The 22,296-nt window shown below is 34.8% G+C and overlaps 1 protein-coding gene across 2 annotated transcripts in view; it reads right to left on the minus strand.

The window, feature by feature from the left end:
- LOC122422205 (bifunctional heparan sulfate N-deacetylase/N-sulfotransferase 4) overlaps window positions 1–22,296 on the minus strand; it is a 286,857-nt gene that overhangs the window by 126,021 nt on the left and 138,540 nt on the right. For both annotated transcript variants that reach the window (XM_043438525.1, XM_043438526.1), the window contains 2 exons: window positions 20,162–20,249; window positions 13,568–13,722 (listed from right to left, as the gene is read on the minus strand). In XM_043438525.1, coding sequence (XP_043294460.1) covers window positions 13,568–13,722; window positions 20,162–20,249 — 243 coding nt within the window. The remainder of the gene's footprint in view (window positions 1–13,567; window positions 13,723–20,161; window positions 20,250–22,296) is intronic.

Consider the following 22,296-nt stretch of genomic DNA (forward strand, 5'->3'; position numbering starts at 1 on the left):
TCCAATTTTCTTGAAGAGATCTCTAGTCTTTCCCATTCTATTGTTTTCTTCTATTTCTTTGCATTGATTGCTGAGAAAGGCTTTCTTATCTCTCCTTGCTATTCTTTGGAACTCTGCATTCAAATGGGAATATCTTTCCTTTACTCCTTTGCTTTTCATTTCTCTTCTTTTCACAGCTATTTGTAAGGCCTCCTCAGACAACCATTTTGCTTTTTTGCGTTTCTTTTCCATAGGGATGACCTTGATCCCTGTCTCCTGTACAATGTCACAAACCTTTTCATCCATAGTTTATCAGGCTCTCTGTCTATCAGATCTAGTCCCTTTAATCTATTTCTCACTTCCACTGTATAGTCATAAGGGATTTGATTTAGGTCATACCTGAATGGTCTAGTGGTTTTCCCTACTTTCTTCAATTTAAGTCTGAATTTGGTAATAAGGAGTTCATGATCTGAGCCACAGTCAGCTCCCGGTCTTGTTTTTGCTGACTGTTTAGAGCTTCTCAATCTTTGGCTATAAAGAATATAATCAATCTGATTTCGGTGTTGACCGTCTGGTGATGTCCATGTGTAGAGTCTTCTCTTGTGTTGTTGGAAGAGGGTGTTTGCTATGACCAGTGCGTTCTCTTGGGAAAACTCTATTAGCCTGTGCCCGACTTCATTCTGTACTTTAAGACCAAATTTGCCGGCTACTCCAGGTGTTTCTTTACTTCCTACTTTTGCATTCGAGTGCCCTATAATGAAAAGGACAACTTTTTTGGGTGTTAGTTCTAAAAGGTCTTGTATGTCTTCAAAGAACCGTTCAACTTTAGCTTCTTCCGCATTACTGGTTGGGGCATAGGCTTGGATTACCGTGATACTGAATGGTTTGCCTTGGAAACGAACAGAAATCATTCTGTCATTTTTGAGATTGCATCCAATTACTGCATTTCGGACTCTTTTGTTGACCATGATGGCTACTCCATTTCTTCTAAGGGATTCCTGCCCACAGTAAATTAGGATACATTAATTAAGGGTGGTGATATGAGAATCTGGAGAATTGGAATGTGAAAAGATAGCATTCTAAGCAAAAGTGATCAGTACAGCTGGAGTTAGGGTTCCTGAGACCTTCAAATCCAGGGGGAAAAGCTCCTGCATATTCTGGCCCCACAAGAACCACACAATCTCATTTTCTCTTAATTCCCAACTCAAACCTCTTCTGACACCAAATCAATTTCTTCTTCCTTTCTTCAACATTTTATGCTCCTTTTGGAGATTCATAAGGGCAAGAGTTAAAAGAAATGTATTCTGTGTTCCACAAATTTCATTATTTCCAAGGGCACAGCAGGTTTAGATGTGCATTAAATAGGGATTCATGAAATACTGTCCATCATTATGATTCAAATTTGATACACTTTCCAGCTTCCCTGGGGGCTCAGAAGGTAGAGTCTGCCTGCAGTGCAGGAGACCTGGGTTCAATCCCTGAGCCAGGATGCTCCCCTGGAGAAGGAAATGACAACCTAATCCAGTACTCTTGCCTAGTAAATCTTATGGATGGAGAAGTCTGGCGGGCTACAGTTTATGGGGTTACAAAGAATTGGACACTAATCAGTGACTAAACAACAACAACGATGGTGATGATGACCAACACTTTTTGAAACACTTATGTGCCAAGCACCTAGCTTAGTATTATATACATATGAATATGTACACACATCATCTAATCCTCATAGAAACCTATAAGGTAGAAACTATTATCATCCCCATTTTACATGTTGAAAATTAAAGCACAGGAATTTTTAGTCATTTGCTAAGGACACACGTCTAGTAATTGGCAGACATACAATGTGAACCAAGATATGTCTGAAGCTAAACACGTGAGCTTAATTAATACTCTGGGCAACTAGGTAATGGCTTTACAGGGTAAACTCATGTCATAAAAGATGTTTATGTATAAAAATAACTAACTTTTTGTTTTCTTTAGAGGAATGTGAATTTTTCTTTTGTATTTTGTGGATAGTTTATTGCTCTGTATTATATAAATAAAACTTAATATTTAGAGGAAATATGTATTTACCTTAAAGCAAGTAAATTAAATATTAACAACTACTTTAAGCAGTCATCAGCTTACCTCCTAGGGGAAATCTTTGTTGCAATTAATATATGTACCAGCAGCTGAAAAGAATTGGAGCTCCTCTAGTTAATCTTAAAATATTTAAATACATAAAAACCATAAAGCAGAAAGAATGACATTTAAGATTTTCTAGTTACCAAAAATAATGATAACAAGATACTCAGAATAGACAGATGCAAACCTTGATAGATTCATGTTCAAGTATCTGAGTAATGTAAATAGCTCATCCTCCTTCAACCATTGCTGCTCAATATTAAAGTGCATTTTATAGCTGGTATTTATTCCTTTGAATTTAAACATGTTCAGGAAAAAGTAGCCACTTTACAGAAAGAAAATGTTGCAGCTAAGGTAGGAATATGGGGGACGGAGGTGTCTAATGGTGCCCTCTGCTAAAAATATCAAATAGATAAATATGTATTGCAGAAATTTTCTGTCTAAGGGAAACTGTTTCATCTACCTGTCAATACTACACTGGCAAATCAAGGACTGACCATGAAAAGAAAAGTCACTCCTTTTCCCTAAATCCATTACTCAGCAGTATGAATATTAACAGCTAGTGAAAAACCAATTGGAATTTCCTGGCAAAAAGTTTTCCTATGCTTTATGCCATAGGTTTGGTGAAAACAGAAATTGAGAGTCTTAGTGGCTCCTTTTATAAACTAACTAGAACTTTATTAAATAGTATCATCCAACTGTAATAAGAGTAAAAAAGCTACCTGCTGTCAGTGGGTAAGAAGTCAAAATATTTTTGCTTGTTATGCAATACATTGGTCATTACACCATTAATACACTAAAATTTCCATATTAATCATTGAAATTTTGTATAATAACATCTACTCTCAGTAGAGGAGATAGGTCTGGGTTCTTCAACAATTATTCAACTTTGCAGAGGTCACACTTATTACCTTGGTCAGAAAGATCCCTTGGAGGAGGGCATGGTAACCCACTCCAGGATTCTTGCCTGGAGAACCCCATGGACAGAGGAGCCTGGCGGGCTACAGTCCACGGGGTCACACAGAGTCAGACACGGCTGAAGTGACTTAGCACGCAGCACACACACATGATTAACAAAAAGCCATTAGGAAAACAGGGCACACAAATTGGTTTATTTTACCTTAGAGAGATACCGTCTGGTTCTCCCACAAATCATCTGCTCTTGCTTGGGTTGCTATGTGGTGCAATTGAAAGAGCATTGAATTAGGTACCCCAAGGCAGAATGTGGATTATTTGTGCGACCAAGCACATGTCATGTATGAACTCAGTTTCTTAATTTGTGAAATTGAGAACTTTCATTTTTACTTGAGAAGCAAGACTAAGAAGCCTACTCTGATTTCAAAGCTCAGGGCAATTCAAGTTCATATAATTTTAGAGACATCAGGGCTTCAGTGGTCATGTAGTTTGACTACTTCATTTTATTGAAATGGCAACCTGGCTGCTAGACCCAGATAGTATGACAATGGCTAGAAGAGAAAGCAACCGATATTACAAACCATAGACTGGAAAACTAGAAAAAGTAGACACAAGTATTCAAAAAATTCTATGAACATAGTTTAGGAACAAACAATCCACATAATCGCAGTTGACTCTGAGAACACAGCAAGAACTGAGTATAGTAAAATCATCTGAATCAACATGAAAACTTTTAGCCATCATGAAAAATGTGACATAATACTTAGTACACATTTATCAATTTAAAAGTGGTAAGTTATGTATTTTAAAAGGTTACTCTCTGCAATGGTTAAAACAGTAAAGCACTCAAATGCTGAAGATTTTCAGTGACAAATGAATAGCTCACTCACTGTAACATAATTTTCCATCTTGATACAGCATATATTAAAGGTTGCATCTATAGGTGTGCAATTTTTTCACACAAAGTCATATTCACTTTTATTGTAAATAAAACACAAGAGTATTAACAGGAAGGCACAAAGGATTGTAGATTGTGACAGGCAGTACCATCAGAGGAAAGGAATATGGTGATGGAGTGAATGATACTTCTAAATATATGAGAAATATATGCATATATAATATAAAAAGCAAAAACAATATATAGGCATAATGATGAAAGGATATCTCTACTGACCACATAGATATATGAAAATAATTTTAAACAGCTAGAAAATGCCATCTATAAATAAATGTTCTATACTCAGTAACAAAGTCATTTAAATGCTTATATAATGAGCCTCAAGCTTGCTGGCTGGTGTTCTATAAACTTCCCACTGTGATTTTTAGTATTTTCTTCTGTCTGATGCCATTTTGCTCATTACAGGTTTCCAGTAAGTATAATTAAATAAAGATATTCAAGATTATAAAAATATTCCATTTACTAAACATTTGCTGTGTCTTCCAAGGAAATGCCATTAATATTTGATTTCCTTATTTAATGCTTTTTTCAAACTTAAAAATATATGCATTTTGCCTGCTTTAGGAGTAAATACTGATAAAAAAAATTATTTCCAAAAATACAGTGGGTTTTAATTTGGAAATCTAGTCTAGAAATTCTAGCTTCTCAGGGGAAATTATCAACAATTATAGCTGCATTTCTATCACAAGGCTTAAATTTAAACGTAGGATGGTAGCTTTGGTATGGAGAGTTAGGACAGTGAATTACACAGATTGAACTGTATGATAAAAGCAGTAAAATAAAAGTGGCCTCATCCTTAAGAAGCAAGGAGAAGGGGAAGTGGAAGATAAGACTAGAAATTGACAATTTACCTTTAGGTAGAAGAGACAAAAGCAATACTTTTCTTCTCTCTCCTCAACTTCTTTTCAGTACTGGCAAGGATAACTTGTGAATTAACAAAAGATGAAGTCACTAAAATATTCTTTGACCCATGCCTTTCTAGTTTGTTCTTAAGCATGTGTATGTGGTGTAGAAAATGGGAGGTAGGGAAAGCTCCTCCGAATTTCAGAACCCCAGAGCCTAGAGGGAGTGAGGTCAGTGGTGACTTGTAAGATGAGTAGAACTGTGGGGTCAAAACCAGAGTCACCAAACCAAATGTCTAGTTTTGAGCAGAAAGTTAAAAGATAGGCAAGAAACTGGAAAGTGTGACTCATAGATAGCAAAGTAAAGTAAGCAATGCAAACAGCTGTTAAAGGGCTCAGATGCCAGACATAGCAGACAATGATTTCAAATGCATTCTAAGAGCTGAAACAAGTCCTACTTACACAGGTAAAGGAATGTGTGATGACAATGATTCATTCCATATCAATAAAAAGATACAAATTATAAAAAAGAATCAAGTGGAAATTTTGGAATTAAAAAGTATAATAACTAAAATAAAAAGTTTATTAAAGGGTTTCAACAGAAGAGCTGGCACAGGAAAGATCCCAGGAATTTAAAGAAAGATACATTGGTAGAGATTATGCAATCTGAAGGGCAGAGAGGAAAAAAATAATTAAAATTGAATAGAATCTCAGAGAGATGAGGCACACTGTTAAGTGCATCAAAATGTATGGGTATTGCCTTAACACCAAAACCAGACAAAGGTTTCTTAATAAAGGAAAGCTACTGAAGAATACCCTTAAGAATATAGATGCAAAATCTTCAACAAAATATTGAGCAGTTAAATTCAACAACACATGTCAAGCACGCACTGTGGCCAACTGAGGTTTATCACAAGCATGTGAAGCTGGTTTAAAATCTAAAAATCTATTAATGTAATATATAATCACAATAAAAAAGGAAAAAAAAACCCACAATCAATTGAATCAATTTTTTTAGACATAAAAAAAAAATGTAACAAATCCAACAGCCTTTTATGATCAAAATACTCAATTGAGTAGGAATAGATTAGACACTTCAGTTTGATAATGGGTATCTTCAAAAGTCCACAACTAGCATCATGATTAATGGTGAAGGACTGGATTTTTCCTCTAAATCAGGAATAAGACAAGGATATCTGCTTTTACCATTTCTATTCAACATTACATTGCAAGTTCTAGTCAGGGAAATTAGACAATAAAATAAGCTGTATTCAGATTAGAGAAGAAGTAAAACTATCTTTACTTTCATATGACACGAGCTTGCATATAGACTATCCAGAGGAATCCATTTTAAAAACCTCTTGAACTAATAAGTGAGTGCAGAAAATTTGAAGGTTACAAGATCCATATACAAAAAACAATTGTACTTCTACACATAAAAATGAACAATGTGAAATGAAATTAATAAAAAGTCCATTTACAATAGCATTAAAAAGAATACAAAAAGTAGAAATATTTTTAATAAAAGAAGTGCAAAACATATGCCCTGAAAATATAAAATATTGTTGAAAGAAATTAAAGACCACTTAAGTAAATGGAAAAACAGCCTGTTAGAAGAGTTAATATTGTTAAGATTACAGTATTTCCCAAAATGACCCATGCTTTGACGCTACCCTTATTGAAATTCCAGCTAGCCACTGTGCAGACATTGATAAGCTGATCCTACAATTCTTATGGCAATTCACAGAACCCAAATAAGCATACAACCTGCTTGTTGTGAGTTCCCTCTAGAGGAGCCCTTATGGCGAGGAACCGAGTGTGGAACCAGGCAGCAGCTGAGATACTCAGGTCCACAGCCTAAAAGTCCATGAGGCCCTAAGTCTTACCGGCAACCATGTGAGTGAGATTTAAAGCCGGTCCACCTTCTAGTTGAGCTTCAAAATGACTGCTGCCCCAGCTGCCACTTTGGTTGAAATCTCTTGAGAGATCCTGAACTGTAAGATCTTGTTAAGTCATATTCAACTTTCTGAGCCACACAAACTGTTTGGTATCAGTGTGCATTGTTTTAAGTTGTTAAGTTGTTGGCTAATTTGTTATGAAGCCAAAGATAACAAATACACCCCATTACATCAGTAATTAGAAGTATTTCACTTGGATATTTGTACCACATGGGTATGTATTTTGCAGGATCCCTCAAGAACTCATGCAATCGCTGAAAATACTTCAAATTTTTCTATGCCTAGATGCTTTGCTTCTTTATAGTTCATCTAAATCATGCGTCTACTCTGCTGGGTATACAGACTGCCTTATACATCACTAAACCTACAAAATATACTATTTGCTCCATAGTAAACTTTCATCAGGGCTTCCTTGGTGGCTCAATGGAAAGAACCTTCCTGCCAGTGCAGGAGATGCAGGGTTGACCCCTGGGTCAGAAAGATCCCCTGGAGAAGAAAAGGCAACCCACTGCAGTATTCTTGCCTGGAAAAGCCCATGGACTGAGCACCCTGGCATGCGGCAGTCCATGGGGGATCGCAAAAGGGTCAGGCATGGCTTAGTAACTAAACAACAACCACAAAACAAAAACCGATGTTTGTTCACAGTTTTACTTTTGATTAGATATTATTACCTTCTCTACATTTCCTACTTTTGAAATACGCTATTGGTTGTAATTATCCAAGTACAGCCGTGGGGCTTCCCAGGTGGCGCTAGCGGTAAAGAACCTGCCTTCCAATGCAGGAGACCTAGGAGACTCTGGGTCGATCCCTGAGTCAGGAAGACCCCCTGGAAGAGGGCATGGCATCCCACTCCATTATGCTCGCCTGGAGAATCCCAAGGACAGAGAAGCCTGGTGGGCTACAGTCCATAGCGTTGCAGAGTCAGGACTGAAGTGACTTAGCATAAGGCTATATACTGCATCATTTAGTAAACACACAGGTTTAGCAGCTAATGAAAGGCAGCGCTGTCTCTGTTTTATTTCATTGTGCCATTCATTCCACTATCACATACCTTTTATTTTTAATTGAAATTTCTACATAGCTGATTTTATGTGCAGGTCACCGCAACACTTAGTAATTGTTCACATTTGCTCTTTGATGAACTTAGGTTTTTTATGAGAACTATTTTAATGTCAGAATTTTTCATATCAGGAATATTGTGTCTTATGAAACCAAGTTATATAGAGTTCAGAAATACATGTAGTGTTTTAAAAGCAGATTCAAAGACCTGTGCCTTTATTTACTAGAATCTTTTACTTATTTAGTTATGAATAAGGTTTCTGACTGTTTGATAAAATGTCAAAAAGAAAACAACGTTTTTGAAAAGTCACCACTGAAGAGGAGAAGTGTTCTTTTTTCCCTTCAGGATATTTTCGGTTTATTACTGTCAGTGAATTAAAAAGCTCCTCTCATTTGGAAATTTTAATGAATATATATATACAAAACTTCCAACAACAAACCACCATTTCTTACTTTTCCCCCACAAATCTATTGTGGAATGAAATAAATAATTCAGGATTATGCTACAGGTATTCTCTCTCTCCTTTGAAAAGGAGATGTGGGTTAATTCAGGAATGATTTCTTGGTAATTTTTCATCAAGCAGTTTAATATTAGCTGAATATTCTTGTTTTCTTTAGTCTCAATTTTTTGCTGCCATCTTCGAAGTGTTATTTCTATCTGTACTTCTATCTGCTGACAGCAAAACGTATGATTTAGTAAAAAGAAAAAAAAAAAGAATCAAAATTATTTCTCCCACCCTACTGCCTTACTCATATCTTACAATGACTATATTTGGGTTGCCTGTGCTATCAGTAGACTAACACCTTCTATAAAAACAAACACATGCATGTACACATTCACATGGCATTCACATGGCATATATGTTCATGGATTAAACATGCATATATATATATATATATATATGCACACACAAACACACACTACGCACACATGTGCTCATGGATTCAACATAGGCATACAAGTCATTGCCCACACACACATTCACACTGCAGACTTAAGTGTGTGTGAATTAAGAAATGATGATGCTTTACAGTAATAATTGTTCTTCTTACACAATGAAATAGTAAAGAAACAGTCTTGCAATATGGTTTTCTCATGATTTTTAGACATATTACAACAGGAAATAAACTCTATCCAGAAACAATTCAGAGAAATTCTACAAATGAAACCATTTTGTTTGATTGTTTAACAACTTTTTAAATACCAATATGAAGCTATTAATATGTTATGTGAATCACTTTTGTAAATGTTGTGAGAACAGCTGTGCTCTTCACTGATAAAAGCACTGCACACCTCTGCCAGCCAAGGTCAAACCAAGGAATAGGGAGTAATGTCAGGATGGAATAAAAAAGAGATTTAAACACTTTGGATGTTTTTCAATATAAATTGGTCTTTTAGTTTGAAAGTCCCTTTCCATAATTGCTTTGATTTAGCTAAATGAGTATTTCAAGATGTTCATTCCAAATTTGTAGACCGATATCGTCAACGATCACAGAATTTTAGAATTGGAATTGATCAGTGGATTATCTGGTCCTGTGCTTTTGGTTGGCAGATGAATTGATATAAATTAATTATCTAAAAGCTCTGTAGTTTAGAGAGTGAAAAAGGGAATCATTACCATTTCAGGGGAGGAAACCGAGGCATGAAGACATTAAATGAGGTGCCAGTTTTTTAGGACATGTTACTAACAGTCAGGGATAAAATTTAGCCTGTCAATACAATGCTTTTCACTATCCTATCCCATCTTGATACTGCTGAGGGTTTTGAAGTGTCATCTGGATATAGAAAGATAATAATTCAATAAGAAAGAAATATGCTTCCTGACTCTCTGGACAACACACATATTGTCATCCTATATTTACAGTTAAAACTGGGGTTCTAATGTCACCCCTTGAAGAATCCTGATTAGTTTTATTGAGCTCAACATCAGAGGAAAAGAACAATGTCATTTCAGTATGTGTATTTAACAGACTTCACTTTAGTTATTATATTTTGATTATGCAAAATACAATAAAATTTTTTTCTTACAAAGTATATTTATAAGCTTCAGTCTAGTTTCTAACCTCACTGACTAAACAAATATGTGTGCTGAATGGACTCTAAATAGCTTTCAACATTTCATTACAAAGCAATTACATCTGAGTCTTTCCCAGTGCTCTCAGCATGACTTTAAAAAATTTTACACAAACAGGTGAAATCAACCATTATGAAATATAATCTACATGCCTAAAAAGCAAAGCTTCAGAGAGAGAATGAGGTGGGGGGAGGTTCAAGCCAAATGATAAATACAGTTTATTTTCAAGGTAACTGCTCTGAGAAAATTCAGCATGCTTACTCAAGATAAGTTTATTTTTTGAAAAAGGAATATTTACTTAATTTTCCAATGTTACAAAGCAGCACAAAATTTTTTAGACATTCCCCCAAAGTAAGTGAGGATCAAACTTTTATAAATCTATATTTTGAACAATATTTGGTTTTTTTTTTAAGAGTAAGATATAAGCACATAATTGTCTGGATTTAGAAAGATCATAATTGATTAATAACTACTGAATGCTGATTGTATGCTCTTGAAGTACGTTTTCCAGATCCTTGAAGTGGTCCTATGAGGTGGTTGTCATGATCATTCTCATTTTTACAGATGGGGAAACTGAGGCACAGAGGCTAAGTAATTCTTGTTTAGGTTCAAGCAGCCATTGATGGAAGGTCAGGATTCAAACACAGGCTTGAGTCCATGATCTTAACTGATTTTTAGGCTCCCACACTTAGTGAGGATCCTACGTGCAAATCTGACAGAAGTCTTGGGATTTAGAGATGGAAGGAAGGGTGATCCATTAACATAATAATTAGGCATAATTATTATAAAATATTAGAGTACTTATAAGGCCTTGGGTCTGTGCCTCCCAATTTGACTTTTAAAAAATGAAATCTATCAGCAATTACACTGTGCAAATAAACTGTTTATTTTAAATAAAAAACCTTAAGATGGCGGTTTTAACTGGGGTCCAGGGCCTTTGGGGGATTCACACACCCCTTGTGACCATCTGCCACACTGTGTGAGATGTGACAATATGCCTCTGAGTGTTTTGCTGGGGAAAAGATTTCTTTCAGTAGACTGTTACAAGGATAGATGATTTACTTCCTGTCTAGCACTTGGGTGGGCAAACTTTCTCAGTAAAGGTCCAGATAGTAATTATTTGAGGTGGACTTTGTGGGACATATAATCTCTTCTGCAGCTACCCAACTCTCCCATTGCAATGAAGAAGCAGCTGCAGACAAAGCATAAAGAGAAGAGTGTGATGATATTCCAATAACACTTTGTTTATGGACATTGAAACATGAATTGTATGTAATTTTTATGAAGCAGAATATTATTGTCTCTTTTTTCATTTTAAAACATAAATTCAAAAAACTCAAACAAAATTATCTTAGCTCAAGAACAATATAAAGCAAGTAACAGGCCAAATTTGGCCCATTAGCCCCAGTAGCCCAACTCCTAGTCCAGAGCAATGGTTCTCAAAGCACAGTTCCAGGAGTAAGGGGATCCTCTGTAAATTTGTCAGAAATGCAAATTCCCAGGCCTGTTTGACAATCTGCTGAACCAGAAACCCCAGGATTTGGTCCAGCATATGTGTTTTAAAAAGTCTTCTAAGTGAAAAAGATACATGCTTGGTTTGAGAATCACTGGTCCAGAGTCATTGTTCTAGGGACTCAGTTTATCTATTTATTCATTGAAAAAGCAAGAGAGTTCCAGAAAAACATCTATTTCTGCTTTATTGACTATGCCATAGCCTCTGACTATGTGGATCACAATAAACTGCGGAAAATTCTGAAAGTGATGGGAATATCAGATCACCTGACCTGCCTCTTGAGAAACTATGCAGGTCAGAAAGCAACAGTTAGAACTGGACATGGAACAACAGACTGGTCCCAAATAGGAAAAGGAGTACGTCAAGGCTGTATATTGTCACCCTGCTTATTTAACTTACATGCAGAGTACATCATGAGGAACGCTGGGCTGGAAGAAGCACAAGCTGGAACCAAGATTGCCAGGAGAAATATCAATAGCCTCAGACATGCAGATGACACCACCCTTATGGCAGAAAGTGAAGAACTAAAGAACCTCTTGATGAAAGTGAAAGAAGAGAGTGAAAAAGTTGGCTTAAAGCTCAACATTCAGAAAACTAAGATCATGGCACCTGGTCCCATCACTTCATGGCAAATAGATGGGGAAAGAGTGGCAGACTTTATCTTTTTGGGCTCCAAAATCACTGCAGATGGTGATTGCAGCCATGAAATTAAAAGACGCTTGCTCCTTGGAAGAAAAGTTATGACCAACTTATACAGCATATTAAAAAGTAGAGACATTACTTTATCAAAAAAGGTCCATGTAGTCAAGGCCATGGTTTTTCCAGTAGTCATGTATGGATGTGAGTGTTGGACTATAAAGAAAACTGAGTGCTGAAGAATTGATGTTTTTGAACTGTGGTGTTGGAGAAGACTCTTGAGAGTCCCTTGGACTGCAAGGAGATCCAACCAGTCCATCCTAAAAGGAGATCAGTCCTGGGTGTTCATTGGAAGGACTGATGCTGAAGCTGAAACTCCAATGCTTTGGCCACCTGATGCGAAGAGCTGATTCATTTGAAAAGACCCTGATGCTGGGAAAGATTGAAGGTGGGAGGAGAAGGGGATGACAGAGGATGAGATGGTTGGATGGCATCATTGACTCAATGGACATGAGTTTGGGTAAACTCCGGGAGTTGGTGATGGACAGGGAGTCCTGGCGTTCTGTAGTCCATGGGGTTGCAGAGGGTCAGACATGACTGAGCAACTGAACTGAACTGAACTAATTTATTCACCTTTGCAGCAAATACGTTTTGAGGGGGCAGTTATTATGTACTAGGAATACAATGAAAATCTGACTTAGGTGGTACAATGGTGAAGAACCTACCTGCCAATGCAGAAGATGCAAGAGATGCAGGTTCAATGCCTGGGTTGGAAAGATCCCCTGGAGGGGGAATGACTACCTACTCCAGTATTCTTGCCCGGAGAATCCCATGGATGGCATCACTGACTCAATTAACATGAGTTTGAGCAAACTCTGGGAGATGGTGAAGGACAGGGAAGCCTGGTGTGCTGCAGTCCATGGGGTCACAAAGAGTTGGACACGAATTAGCAACTGAACAAGAACAAAGAATACACTGGAGAAAGTACTATTTTCTCTAATCATGGTATAATACTTTCATAAAGCTGGAGATGGTAGCTTTCTGACAATGACCAACTTTTTGAATACATTTTATAGCACATCATGACCCAGTACATATACACGTACTCACACATTCCTGGAACAAAATAATACAAAGCAGTACGTACACAATATTTATGGTGGCATAAATTACTTCAGTTGTATCCGACTCTTTGAAACCCCATGGACTGTAGCCTGCCAGGCTCCTCTGTCCATGGAATTCTCCAGACAAGAATACTGGGGTTGCCATGCCCTCCTTCAGGGGATCTTCCCGACCCAGGGATCAAACCCACATCTCTCGTGTCTCCTGCATTGGCTGGTGGGTTCTTTATCACTAGCACCACCGGGGAAGCCCTAACACTTGTGACACACTCAGGTATTTTCTGTTCTATTCTATTTCTATTGGATTAAACCCAATAAGCTGATTTTACAACCCACTAATATATCACAATTCATAGTTTGAAAAATACTTCAATAAAAGGTACTCACCAGTGCAAATTCCTTGTTGAGAATCATCTGCTCAACTAAGGATGACTCATTGTGGAAGAGGTGGGGCTGCATATGGCTCCACATGTGAGGAAACCACCAGAACTCATCCACAGAGTGAAGCAAAAGGTCATCTCCCTCATCCTCCTCTTCAGTCCCTGTAAAATGTATAAAAAATGGCTTAAGTGAAAAATTCGTATTAGCTTAAAGGTTATGTTTGTCAGATTATTCTTCTTGCTACTGATACCTAAATCCAATTTTGTGTTGTTTTAATAAAAGAGAAATGACCATAGCCTAAACTACATCAGAGGCAGTGTGATTAGGGGTTGGGATGGGAAGGGGTATGTGCAGATGTTGTTTACATTTAGATTTTAGGGATATTTTATCACTGACAGTGTTTAGATTTGTTAGCATATGGTGGTAACAACAACAACAACAAAAAACAGAACAAGTTTTAGTCTGTTTATTTTTGTTTTAAATTTATCAACTATTAATTCTTTCCTTTATTGGATGCATTGGGGAAACCTGATCAAAGATGATTATTCTTTTTACTCTTAAAAATATTTCCGCATATAAAGCCTAATATTTAACTGAAAAATTTTAAATTTAAATGATGATGTCTGTTAATTTTTTTTATTATAAAATATATTCTTATTGAAGACAGGCAGAAAGGATAGACAATAATATATAAAACTCAGAAACAAAACCGAAACCAAAGCCAAAAATCATCTTTGGAACTAACCAGTAGAAGCATTTTTGTATTTTTCATTAAATCTTTTTCTACTTATTTTTTTTAAAGTTGAGATCTTACTGTATAAATATTTTTGTGTCCTTATACTTTAGACTTACCATTACAAACATAAATATTTCTCATTTTGATATAATAATTTAACAAAATGTAAACAATAAATCAATTAACACAATAGAAACTTGAATTGAGAATTTAAAACTAGTATCAATTTTTCATCCTCTATTAGGAAAATTTGTTAACAATGCCTAATGCATAGAAAAAGCCATTTGTCATACAAGAGGGGGAAATAAGGGAAGGAAAACAACATCAGCAAGTTAGTTCCAAGGAAATTAGCTATGTTACAGCAATCCAGGGACATTTTTATGGTATGAAATCATAATTTTTGTACAATTTTATAATATTCAGTTCAATTTAAAAATATTCTGAATCAATAATATAATTGTTTCCTATATGGTCTCTGGATACTTAACAAGCAAAGTAACAAATCCTGGCTTACAGTGTGAGGTGTATTTATTCGGATAATTTTTTCCTTCAAATTAGAGTATGTTTTATGATGATTTTATATTGTTTACTTTAAGAAATATTAAAGGAATTTTTTCAAGAGTCTTTGAATATTCCTCTTCAAGTGTCCTGTAGTAAAGACAGCATGAATCATGAAGGAGTGCCATGAGATGGTTAAAGCATGGATTTGTTAAAGTGGCTTGGCTATGTGATTTTGTATAAGTTAATTTGTTTGAGTCTTAGTTTCCTGGTTTAAAATGGAGGTATAAAAACCTATCTCATGGGCTCTTGTGAAGAATCAATGAGATCAATTTATTAAAGCACTCAACATTGTGAATTGTTGATTCATAAATACTAAGATGACTTTCTGCTTAAAAATAGTATCTACTGGTTTATGCCTGTGGTGTTCTAAAGTTGCATATTTTCACACATTCTTAAAAATATTGCCTTACCTAGATTATCAGATTCTTGAAGTCTGAAATTGGATCCTTTTAACTTGCATTGTATCATGCCACTTCCCCAGGAAAGTAAATAAGAGAAAACTCTACCTCAGTCTATATTAATATATAGTCACTGAATTTTAAAATCTTCATATATCAGCTTAAATGCATGTCAACTTTTGTGTGTATTTATATGTGTGCATTATTCTTGGTATATATTCTGTAATCCATAATTCTCAAAAGGTGTAAGGACCAACAAGTTTAACGGGCACTATTGCTACTATAATAGTTGCTACTATAAACAAAGTAAAGAAATAGAAGTTTTGAAAGTGATAAAGTTCTATGAATAAGATAAGCAGACAAAAATTCTTAATTTTGTTAACTTGAGCCTAAATTATTAGTATTATTGACTTACAATTCATTGGTTTTGTTAATATATGAAGAATTTAAGATATTGATATCCAAATGAAAAGAAGTTTGTCACTTCCTCAGATGGATTTTAAGTGTGAAGTGTTTTTAATACAGACCAAGTGTTTCTCATGGTCATAACTTAGCAGACTAGAGCATAGATTAGAAAGAGCTACTGTATGTCACATGAGATGAATGAATTGATAGTTCTCCAACAGTTTTGTTGTGCTTTGTTTTGCTCTGAGAAAAGCCTATATTCACTTTAAACTCCACAGATAGTTATTGGAAGCAGCAGGAAGTATGTAATGCATACTTGACCAGGAAAGAAGTCAATTACTCAAATTTAAAGGTAATTTTTCTGACTATTGATATAAGCAGATGCATGACTGATCATAAAATCTTGGTAATTTTTACACCAGAAAGTGTGGTAATTTGTAAGCACTCCCCACAATATTAGGAGTGATGTTCAAAACCTCTTTGTTTTTCACTCCATGGATTAATTTCCCATCAGCCTTTCTCTTATTTTATACAGGTCATATAATTCAAAGCCACATAAGGCAAGCTGATGACATTAGAATTACTTAATGAAAAATATGACATCAAGTCATGCTGAGGGATCAAAAAAGAATTTCAAATGCTTTTGAATCCAGCTAAATGAAAACATTAAATTTTTGACTCATTTGTAAATACTTATTTTTTGATACCTAACATAATTAAATTACATGTGAGAATGTAATTTATAGTTCATTCATGACTATTTAGCACAAATTATAGTCTGTTCAGGTGTCTCTGTTCAAATGGACCCTTTTACCTCTAACCTGATTAGATTCAAATCTACATCATTGTTAATTTAAAAATATGGAATTTTTATTCTCATTTAAAATTTATCTCATTTTACTTTCCTGATTCCCAGAAGATAAAAGTGTTTAATTCAGAAGTAAAATATTTATGCACTCATTTCTTTGTTTCTGCTTTTGGAGTACCTGTGCTATATTATGAGTATGCCTCTAAAAGATTTTTAGTCTGCCAAATAAGAATAAGTTTAGCAAGTTCTGGGCTATAGATTAGTTTCCATAAGGCACAGTTGTGACATTAAAATCAGATACATAAAATTCCAGAATCGTATCAGTTTTGTAAAAATATTTATCTTATATTTGCTACTTTATGTGAAATATTGTAATTCTGAAACGTCAAGAAGAGGTTTCTAACTTTCTTCATGCATTGAATCTGACACAGTTCCATATAGGTGAGTATAGAATAAATTAAACTTAAATATACTAAATAAAAAGAATTGTTTGATGATGAAAATTGATTAAAAGCTACCTATAGTTCCAAAATTGGAAAACAGAGACATGCGAATAATTCACTATTTTTAAATAATATTTGATTCTTATACAAAAATACTTAGTAATAAAAATATTTGCATACTATGACATGCTATGTACTGTTCTATATGAGAGATATTATTATTCCCATTTTGCAGATGCAGGCATTGAGGCACAGAAAAGTAACCTGTTTATGTTCACATAGCTAGTATAATGTCAGAACCTAGATTTAAACAAAAGCAGGTCATTTCCAATGTCTAGGCTTTGAAGCAATATATTACAAAGTAGAACAAAAGCAAACAAAAGAGAATGAATGTAACACTTTTTCACTTTCATATTTAAAAGTTAGTTTTTTATAAGGTACTGTTTTCTTTATTTAAAATGAACTCTCATGGAAAAGACATGTATTTATCCAATTTGAAAATATTATACACGAGGTAATTGTTTGTGTCATATTCAATTTATTGTCAGTTACAAAAACTGGTAATGATTGTCACCAGAAATCCTGCCCTACACAAAATATTTGTAGCTCTCTATCCCTACAAGTCATCTTGATCCTGTAATGTCTCCATTTTTCAATTGAGCTTTCATTGTGCAATTCCAATCATGCTTTAAAATATTTCCAGACTAAAAGATTATACTCTGAACTCCATGCTTTTATTATTATTATTATTTATTTATTTATTTATTTTTTTTACTTTCAATCAGCAGAATGTCCTTCCTCTTTCAATTTGGCACCCATGAGTGAATGACTTTTAAGAATGTGCTTTTTGGGCAAGATTGTTTTCAGCATGTGAAGGACAGAGAAACTGAACAGGAAAGAATACATGGAAAATACAAATAAGTGAAGCAGTCTAGGAATGCAGAATCTATCTTTATTACACTGGGCATATGTGATTAAATGTCTTCAAAACAATGAAACTCATCAATCAGCATCTTCATGCATTGGAAAATCAGATCATTCTGGGAGAATCTGAGAGGGTGACTGTGACAAGGCCATCTTTTCATGGTTACCTGTCACAATCAAGTGCATAGATAAGGAAAGAACTTTTTCGATTTGTTAAACTCCTGATAGTTAAACCTCCATATAGGAAGCAACTAGATAGGCAAGAGGCATGTCCTAGGGAAAGTGAATACTATCAATGTTTAACTCCAAACTGGAAGAAACCTTGATACCCTCAAATGAATAAATAAGTACTTAATAGAGCATGATTGCACCCTTGGAAAATGTCATGGATGCATTTCAATGATTCTATACATAATGTAGCCAATCAAATAAAGCTTCATATTTATGTGAAGGTAATTAAGCTTCCAGAACTTACAAATACATATATTGCAGAATCTGTAAAGCACATTATACCAGAGCAACAGAATAGTGTTTCTCTCATTATTTTTATTGTCAACATATTTATTTACCAACATAAAGAGTCAATAAGGTCCAATTAAGAGATATAATTAAAATCTTTTTTTTATTATTGTTTGGTTTCTTCCTCCAACAACTGTCCCTGTGATATTAACTAGAGTGTTCATTTCCTAGTGGGATGTATAACGTGTACACGCTCAGGATTATAAAAAAGAAATGGGAAGTGTTATAACCTGCTATCAACATTAACTCTGCAAACGTCTGACAGGTTTAGTAGATTTGAATATGAAAAGTAAATAAAGCTGAGGCAGTTATCCAGATATATTTCAGCCAGAAGAATGACTTTTACTTTTCTTATACAGCTATTTAAGACAAAATAGTATTGTTTGCGTGTGAACTCCAAACAATCCCATATTTTTTCCCCAGCACGAGTAGACACAGTCTGTAGAGTTATCTGTTTTATAACTTCATAATCAGTGATTCTTAGGTCTGAACTCATTTCTTGAGGGGGTTTTGAAAAAGGTTTATAAAATCATGTCTATTTTCAAAATTGTAAGCTAGAATTGCTTTGGCTGTGTAGATGTGATGACCCAAATCTTTTACTGCAAGATATCCATTTAAAATATGCAGTGATTTCATTTATCAACTGGTCCAAATACCAATTTTCTTTCTATTACTTTAAACAGATTTACATGTTTCAAAGCAGAAGGAAAAAAGCATTAAAGAAAAGCCAGTATGACCCTGCTGCTTCAATATTCTAATAAACCTGCTGAGCCTCTTTGGGTAAACATTAAGAAACCTCTTTGGGTAAATGAACTGAATTTATGATAATCAAAGACTACCTTTGCATGGGATATTTTTAATGAGTCAATAAATCACATGTATAGAGAATACTGTGAAATGTTTTTACTACAATACTATGAAGTAACAACAATGCAAAGCCCTAAACAAATCATTTAGCTTTCACCAAAGATGCAGAAATAGTAGCAGATAGTAGGCATTGCCCTAATACAAGCCCTAAGACACCATTTTGTGCCATTAAGACAATCACTTTTATTCACATAATTTTCTCCATACTAGTGCCTGCCATTATAATGCTGCTATTCAGAAAATAAGAGTCAAATTCTGGAGGTAAAGATGGGTAAAGAGGTGAAAAACAGAAGAACATGGAGTAGTCCATGAACAACAATCACACTTTGAGGATTTGTTTGGAGGCTGAGACTGAAAAGAAATGAAACTGTGATTGGATAGATGTGGTAAGAAATACAAGTTTGAGTGTGATGGTTTTAATGCATGTTGGCCAAATCATTGCAATATTTTTAAGGAAAATCCTGAAGGGACAATAAATTAAGCAAGATGACTCTTAAAATCTATTAAATTTCTTTGAAGCAATTCCTCTCTTATAACTAGATGTTTTCCAAAGAAAAATAATATACTAAAAATGTGTGTCCCTAGATTGTCCTACAACTTTAAAACACTGTCCATTGTTATTATTATCGTTATCATCTCATTGTCATCATCTTCATCACCATGGTCTCTATGCTTCACAGGATGCATAGACACACTTAGAACAATGGTTATAGTTTCTTTTACTGAGTTGACTAAGTCATTTCTCTTCCTGTTTTGCCCTGACTCTAACAGTATTTGCCAAAGTAAACAAATTTCATTGATTTTGGATTTGGCTACTCATAATGCACCTGAGTTTTTCCCATATCAGTCTGGATATTCTATTTCTCCTCCTTTTGAAACATTAAAAATCCTCTCTCCTATTTATATGCAGCTGCCTGAGAACACAAAGCTCCTTCTTACCTGTGTGGTAAAACTTCCCTGAAAATCCAAGGTTGAAGGTAAAATTTGCAACCTGAGTGCGCAGTAAATTTTGAGTCTCTAGTAATGCCTGAAATAAATAAGAAATTAACATGATTTTAGAAAAATAAATATGAAGCTTTTGGGATGCCTCTTTTTCAAATGCATATGCATGAATGAAACAAAATAATGTGGTCTTTGTTGCTTTTGGGGGTTTTGATAGCTAATGTTAAGTGCTATTCATATTCCAGGTATTATAATCACTTTTGTTATTATTTTTATTGAAGTTTACCAAATTATGAAGCAGTTAAGTCTTAAGCATATTATAAATTGCTGAGAGGCAATTTTCTAACCACACAGCACTGAAATCATTTTTCATTTCTATGTGAGACATTTCTTGAATTTTAGATTATCATACTTCTTTTCCTTGGGGAAATTTTTTCAGAGTTGTTGGATTTAGACAGATTCTGTATTTGTTGGTAAGGGATAGGAAGATAACTTCAGTTTGAGTTCCAACTGAGTGTTATATTTAACTGTGCAACCTCTCCTGTCATTTTTAAGGCATACTTCTTGAGTTGAAAGCTTGGATTTTTATTTTACAAATTAAAGGGCAATTTATATTTTATAGTATGTTAATTACAGACCTTGAGATATGAACAAGGAAAGGGGAGGTAGGAAATCAGTAATCCCATAAAAAAATATTCTCTAAACACAGCAAAATGTTTCCTAGCTTCTCATTCTGGAATTATGAGAGGTCAATCTCTTGCTTGTAGACAGGATAAGAACAGCTGGACAGTAATCTCTGAGTCAGACTTAGTCCTTTAAATTTAATGCCAAGCATTCTACTGCTATTATTTCTATGTTGACATATGTAGTATAATTCAAAATTTCATATTCTTGGGCATTGTAATTTGATTATTTATTCAGAATGCTTTTTCAATTTTTTTAATGAATTTTTAAAAGGGAGTTTATTTGTTCTGATGGAAGTGAGAAACTCTTTCCAACTAGAGATATTACTAAGACTGTTTTTTGGTTACTCCTATCCATCTTTTAAGGTGAAAAAGACCAGAGGTTTAGACAATTTCTTTTGAGCATGAGTGAACTTTACTTTTTATTCCCCCCAGAGTTAAGAGAGCTTTCCTGCAAATTTGTAAAGAAAAAAGAGAATTACAAGGTTGATAAGCTGTATGGTTCCTGGTTATCCAAGATTACAGTTAGATTGGGTATAATCCTGGCTAATCTTATTTAAATATCACCAGCTAAATAGAAAAAGGAAAAAAAAAAAAAGACATACTAGTGTAACTAGATTTTAAAAGTTCCCCCCAAATGCAATTTATATATGAAAAAAAAGAGTAGAATTAAAAATAAACAATTGAGCTTATTGGTATATATTCTGGAATATAGTTTAAAAATTTTTTTTTAAATCATGCATCTTTTTTTATTAGGAATTTTTTTTTTCTGTGTTTCTTGTTTGATTCAATGCACAATCCCTGAGCTTCCATACCTTGAAATAGTTTTGGGTTTTTTTCAAAATTTAAGTTTATTAAGTTCTTCCTTCCCCTATTCTCACCACTCCATCCCCATCCACTCCACCTCTGTTCTTGAAATCATTCTTTATTCCACATTTATTAATCCACCAACCATTCTTAAATTCAGTAAATATTTATTCTAGACGGATAAAGTGTGGGGTTTGGTAAACATAGCCTCTGTAACCTTGGGCTTTACTGAGAGGGAGAGCAAGATCCTCTATTAAATAAAGGATCCCTCAAATGCAAAATTACAAATCATAAGAGCTCCAAAAGATATCTAGAGCATGTTGTGATAGATGCAGTAAGACATTTAATTTAGACTGAGGAAGTGGGCCCACTTGATGCTTTCTTAGGGGCCATCTAAAAAAGTTCAAATGATCTATTCTTTCCCAGTCAGTGTGCCGCCAACTTTAGGCAGACCTATATGTCTTTTTCTTGGCTTTAAAACACTACAGGCTGCTAACGGTGTTCCCACCTTCCTCTATTCCACACTGTGCCGTCATGCCAACATCCCAAAGACAGCAATGCACTTCACCCTTGCGGTCAGGGAAGCCATTCAGTTAGGGACTCAGCTTTGTTGGTCATTTCACTTCTTATTATCTTTTCCCT

The sequence above is a fragment of the Cervus canadensis genome, chromosome 19, assembly GCF_019320065.1.
Source record: "Cervus canadensis isolate Bull #8, Minnesota chromosome 19, ASM1932006v1, whole genome shotgun sequence".
Classification (NCBI taxonomy): Eukaryota; Metazoa; Chordata; class Mammalia; order Artiodactyla; family Cervidae; genus Cervus; species Cervus canadensis.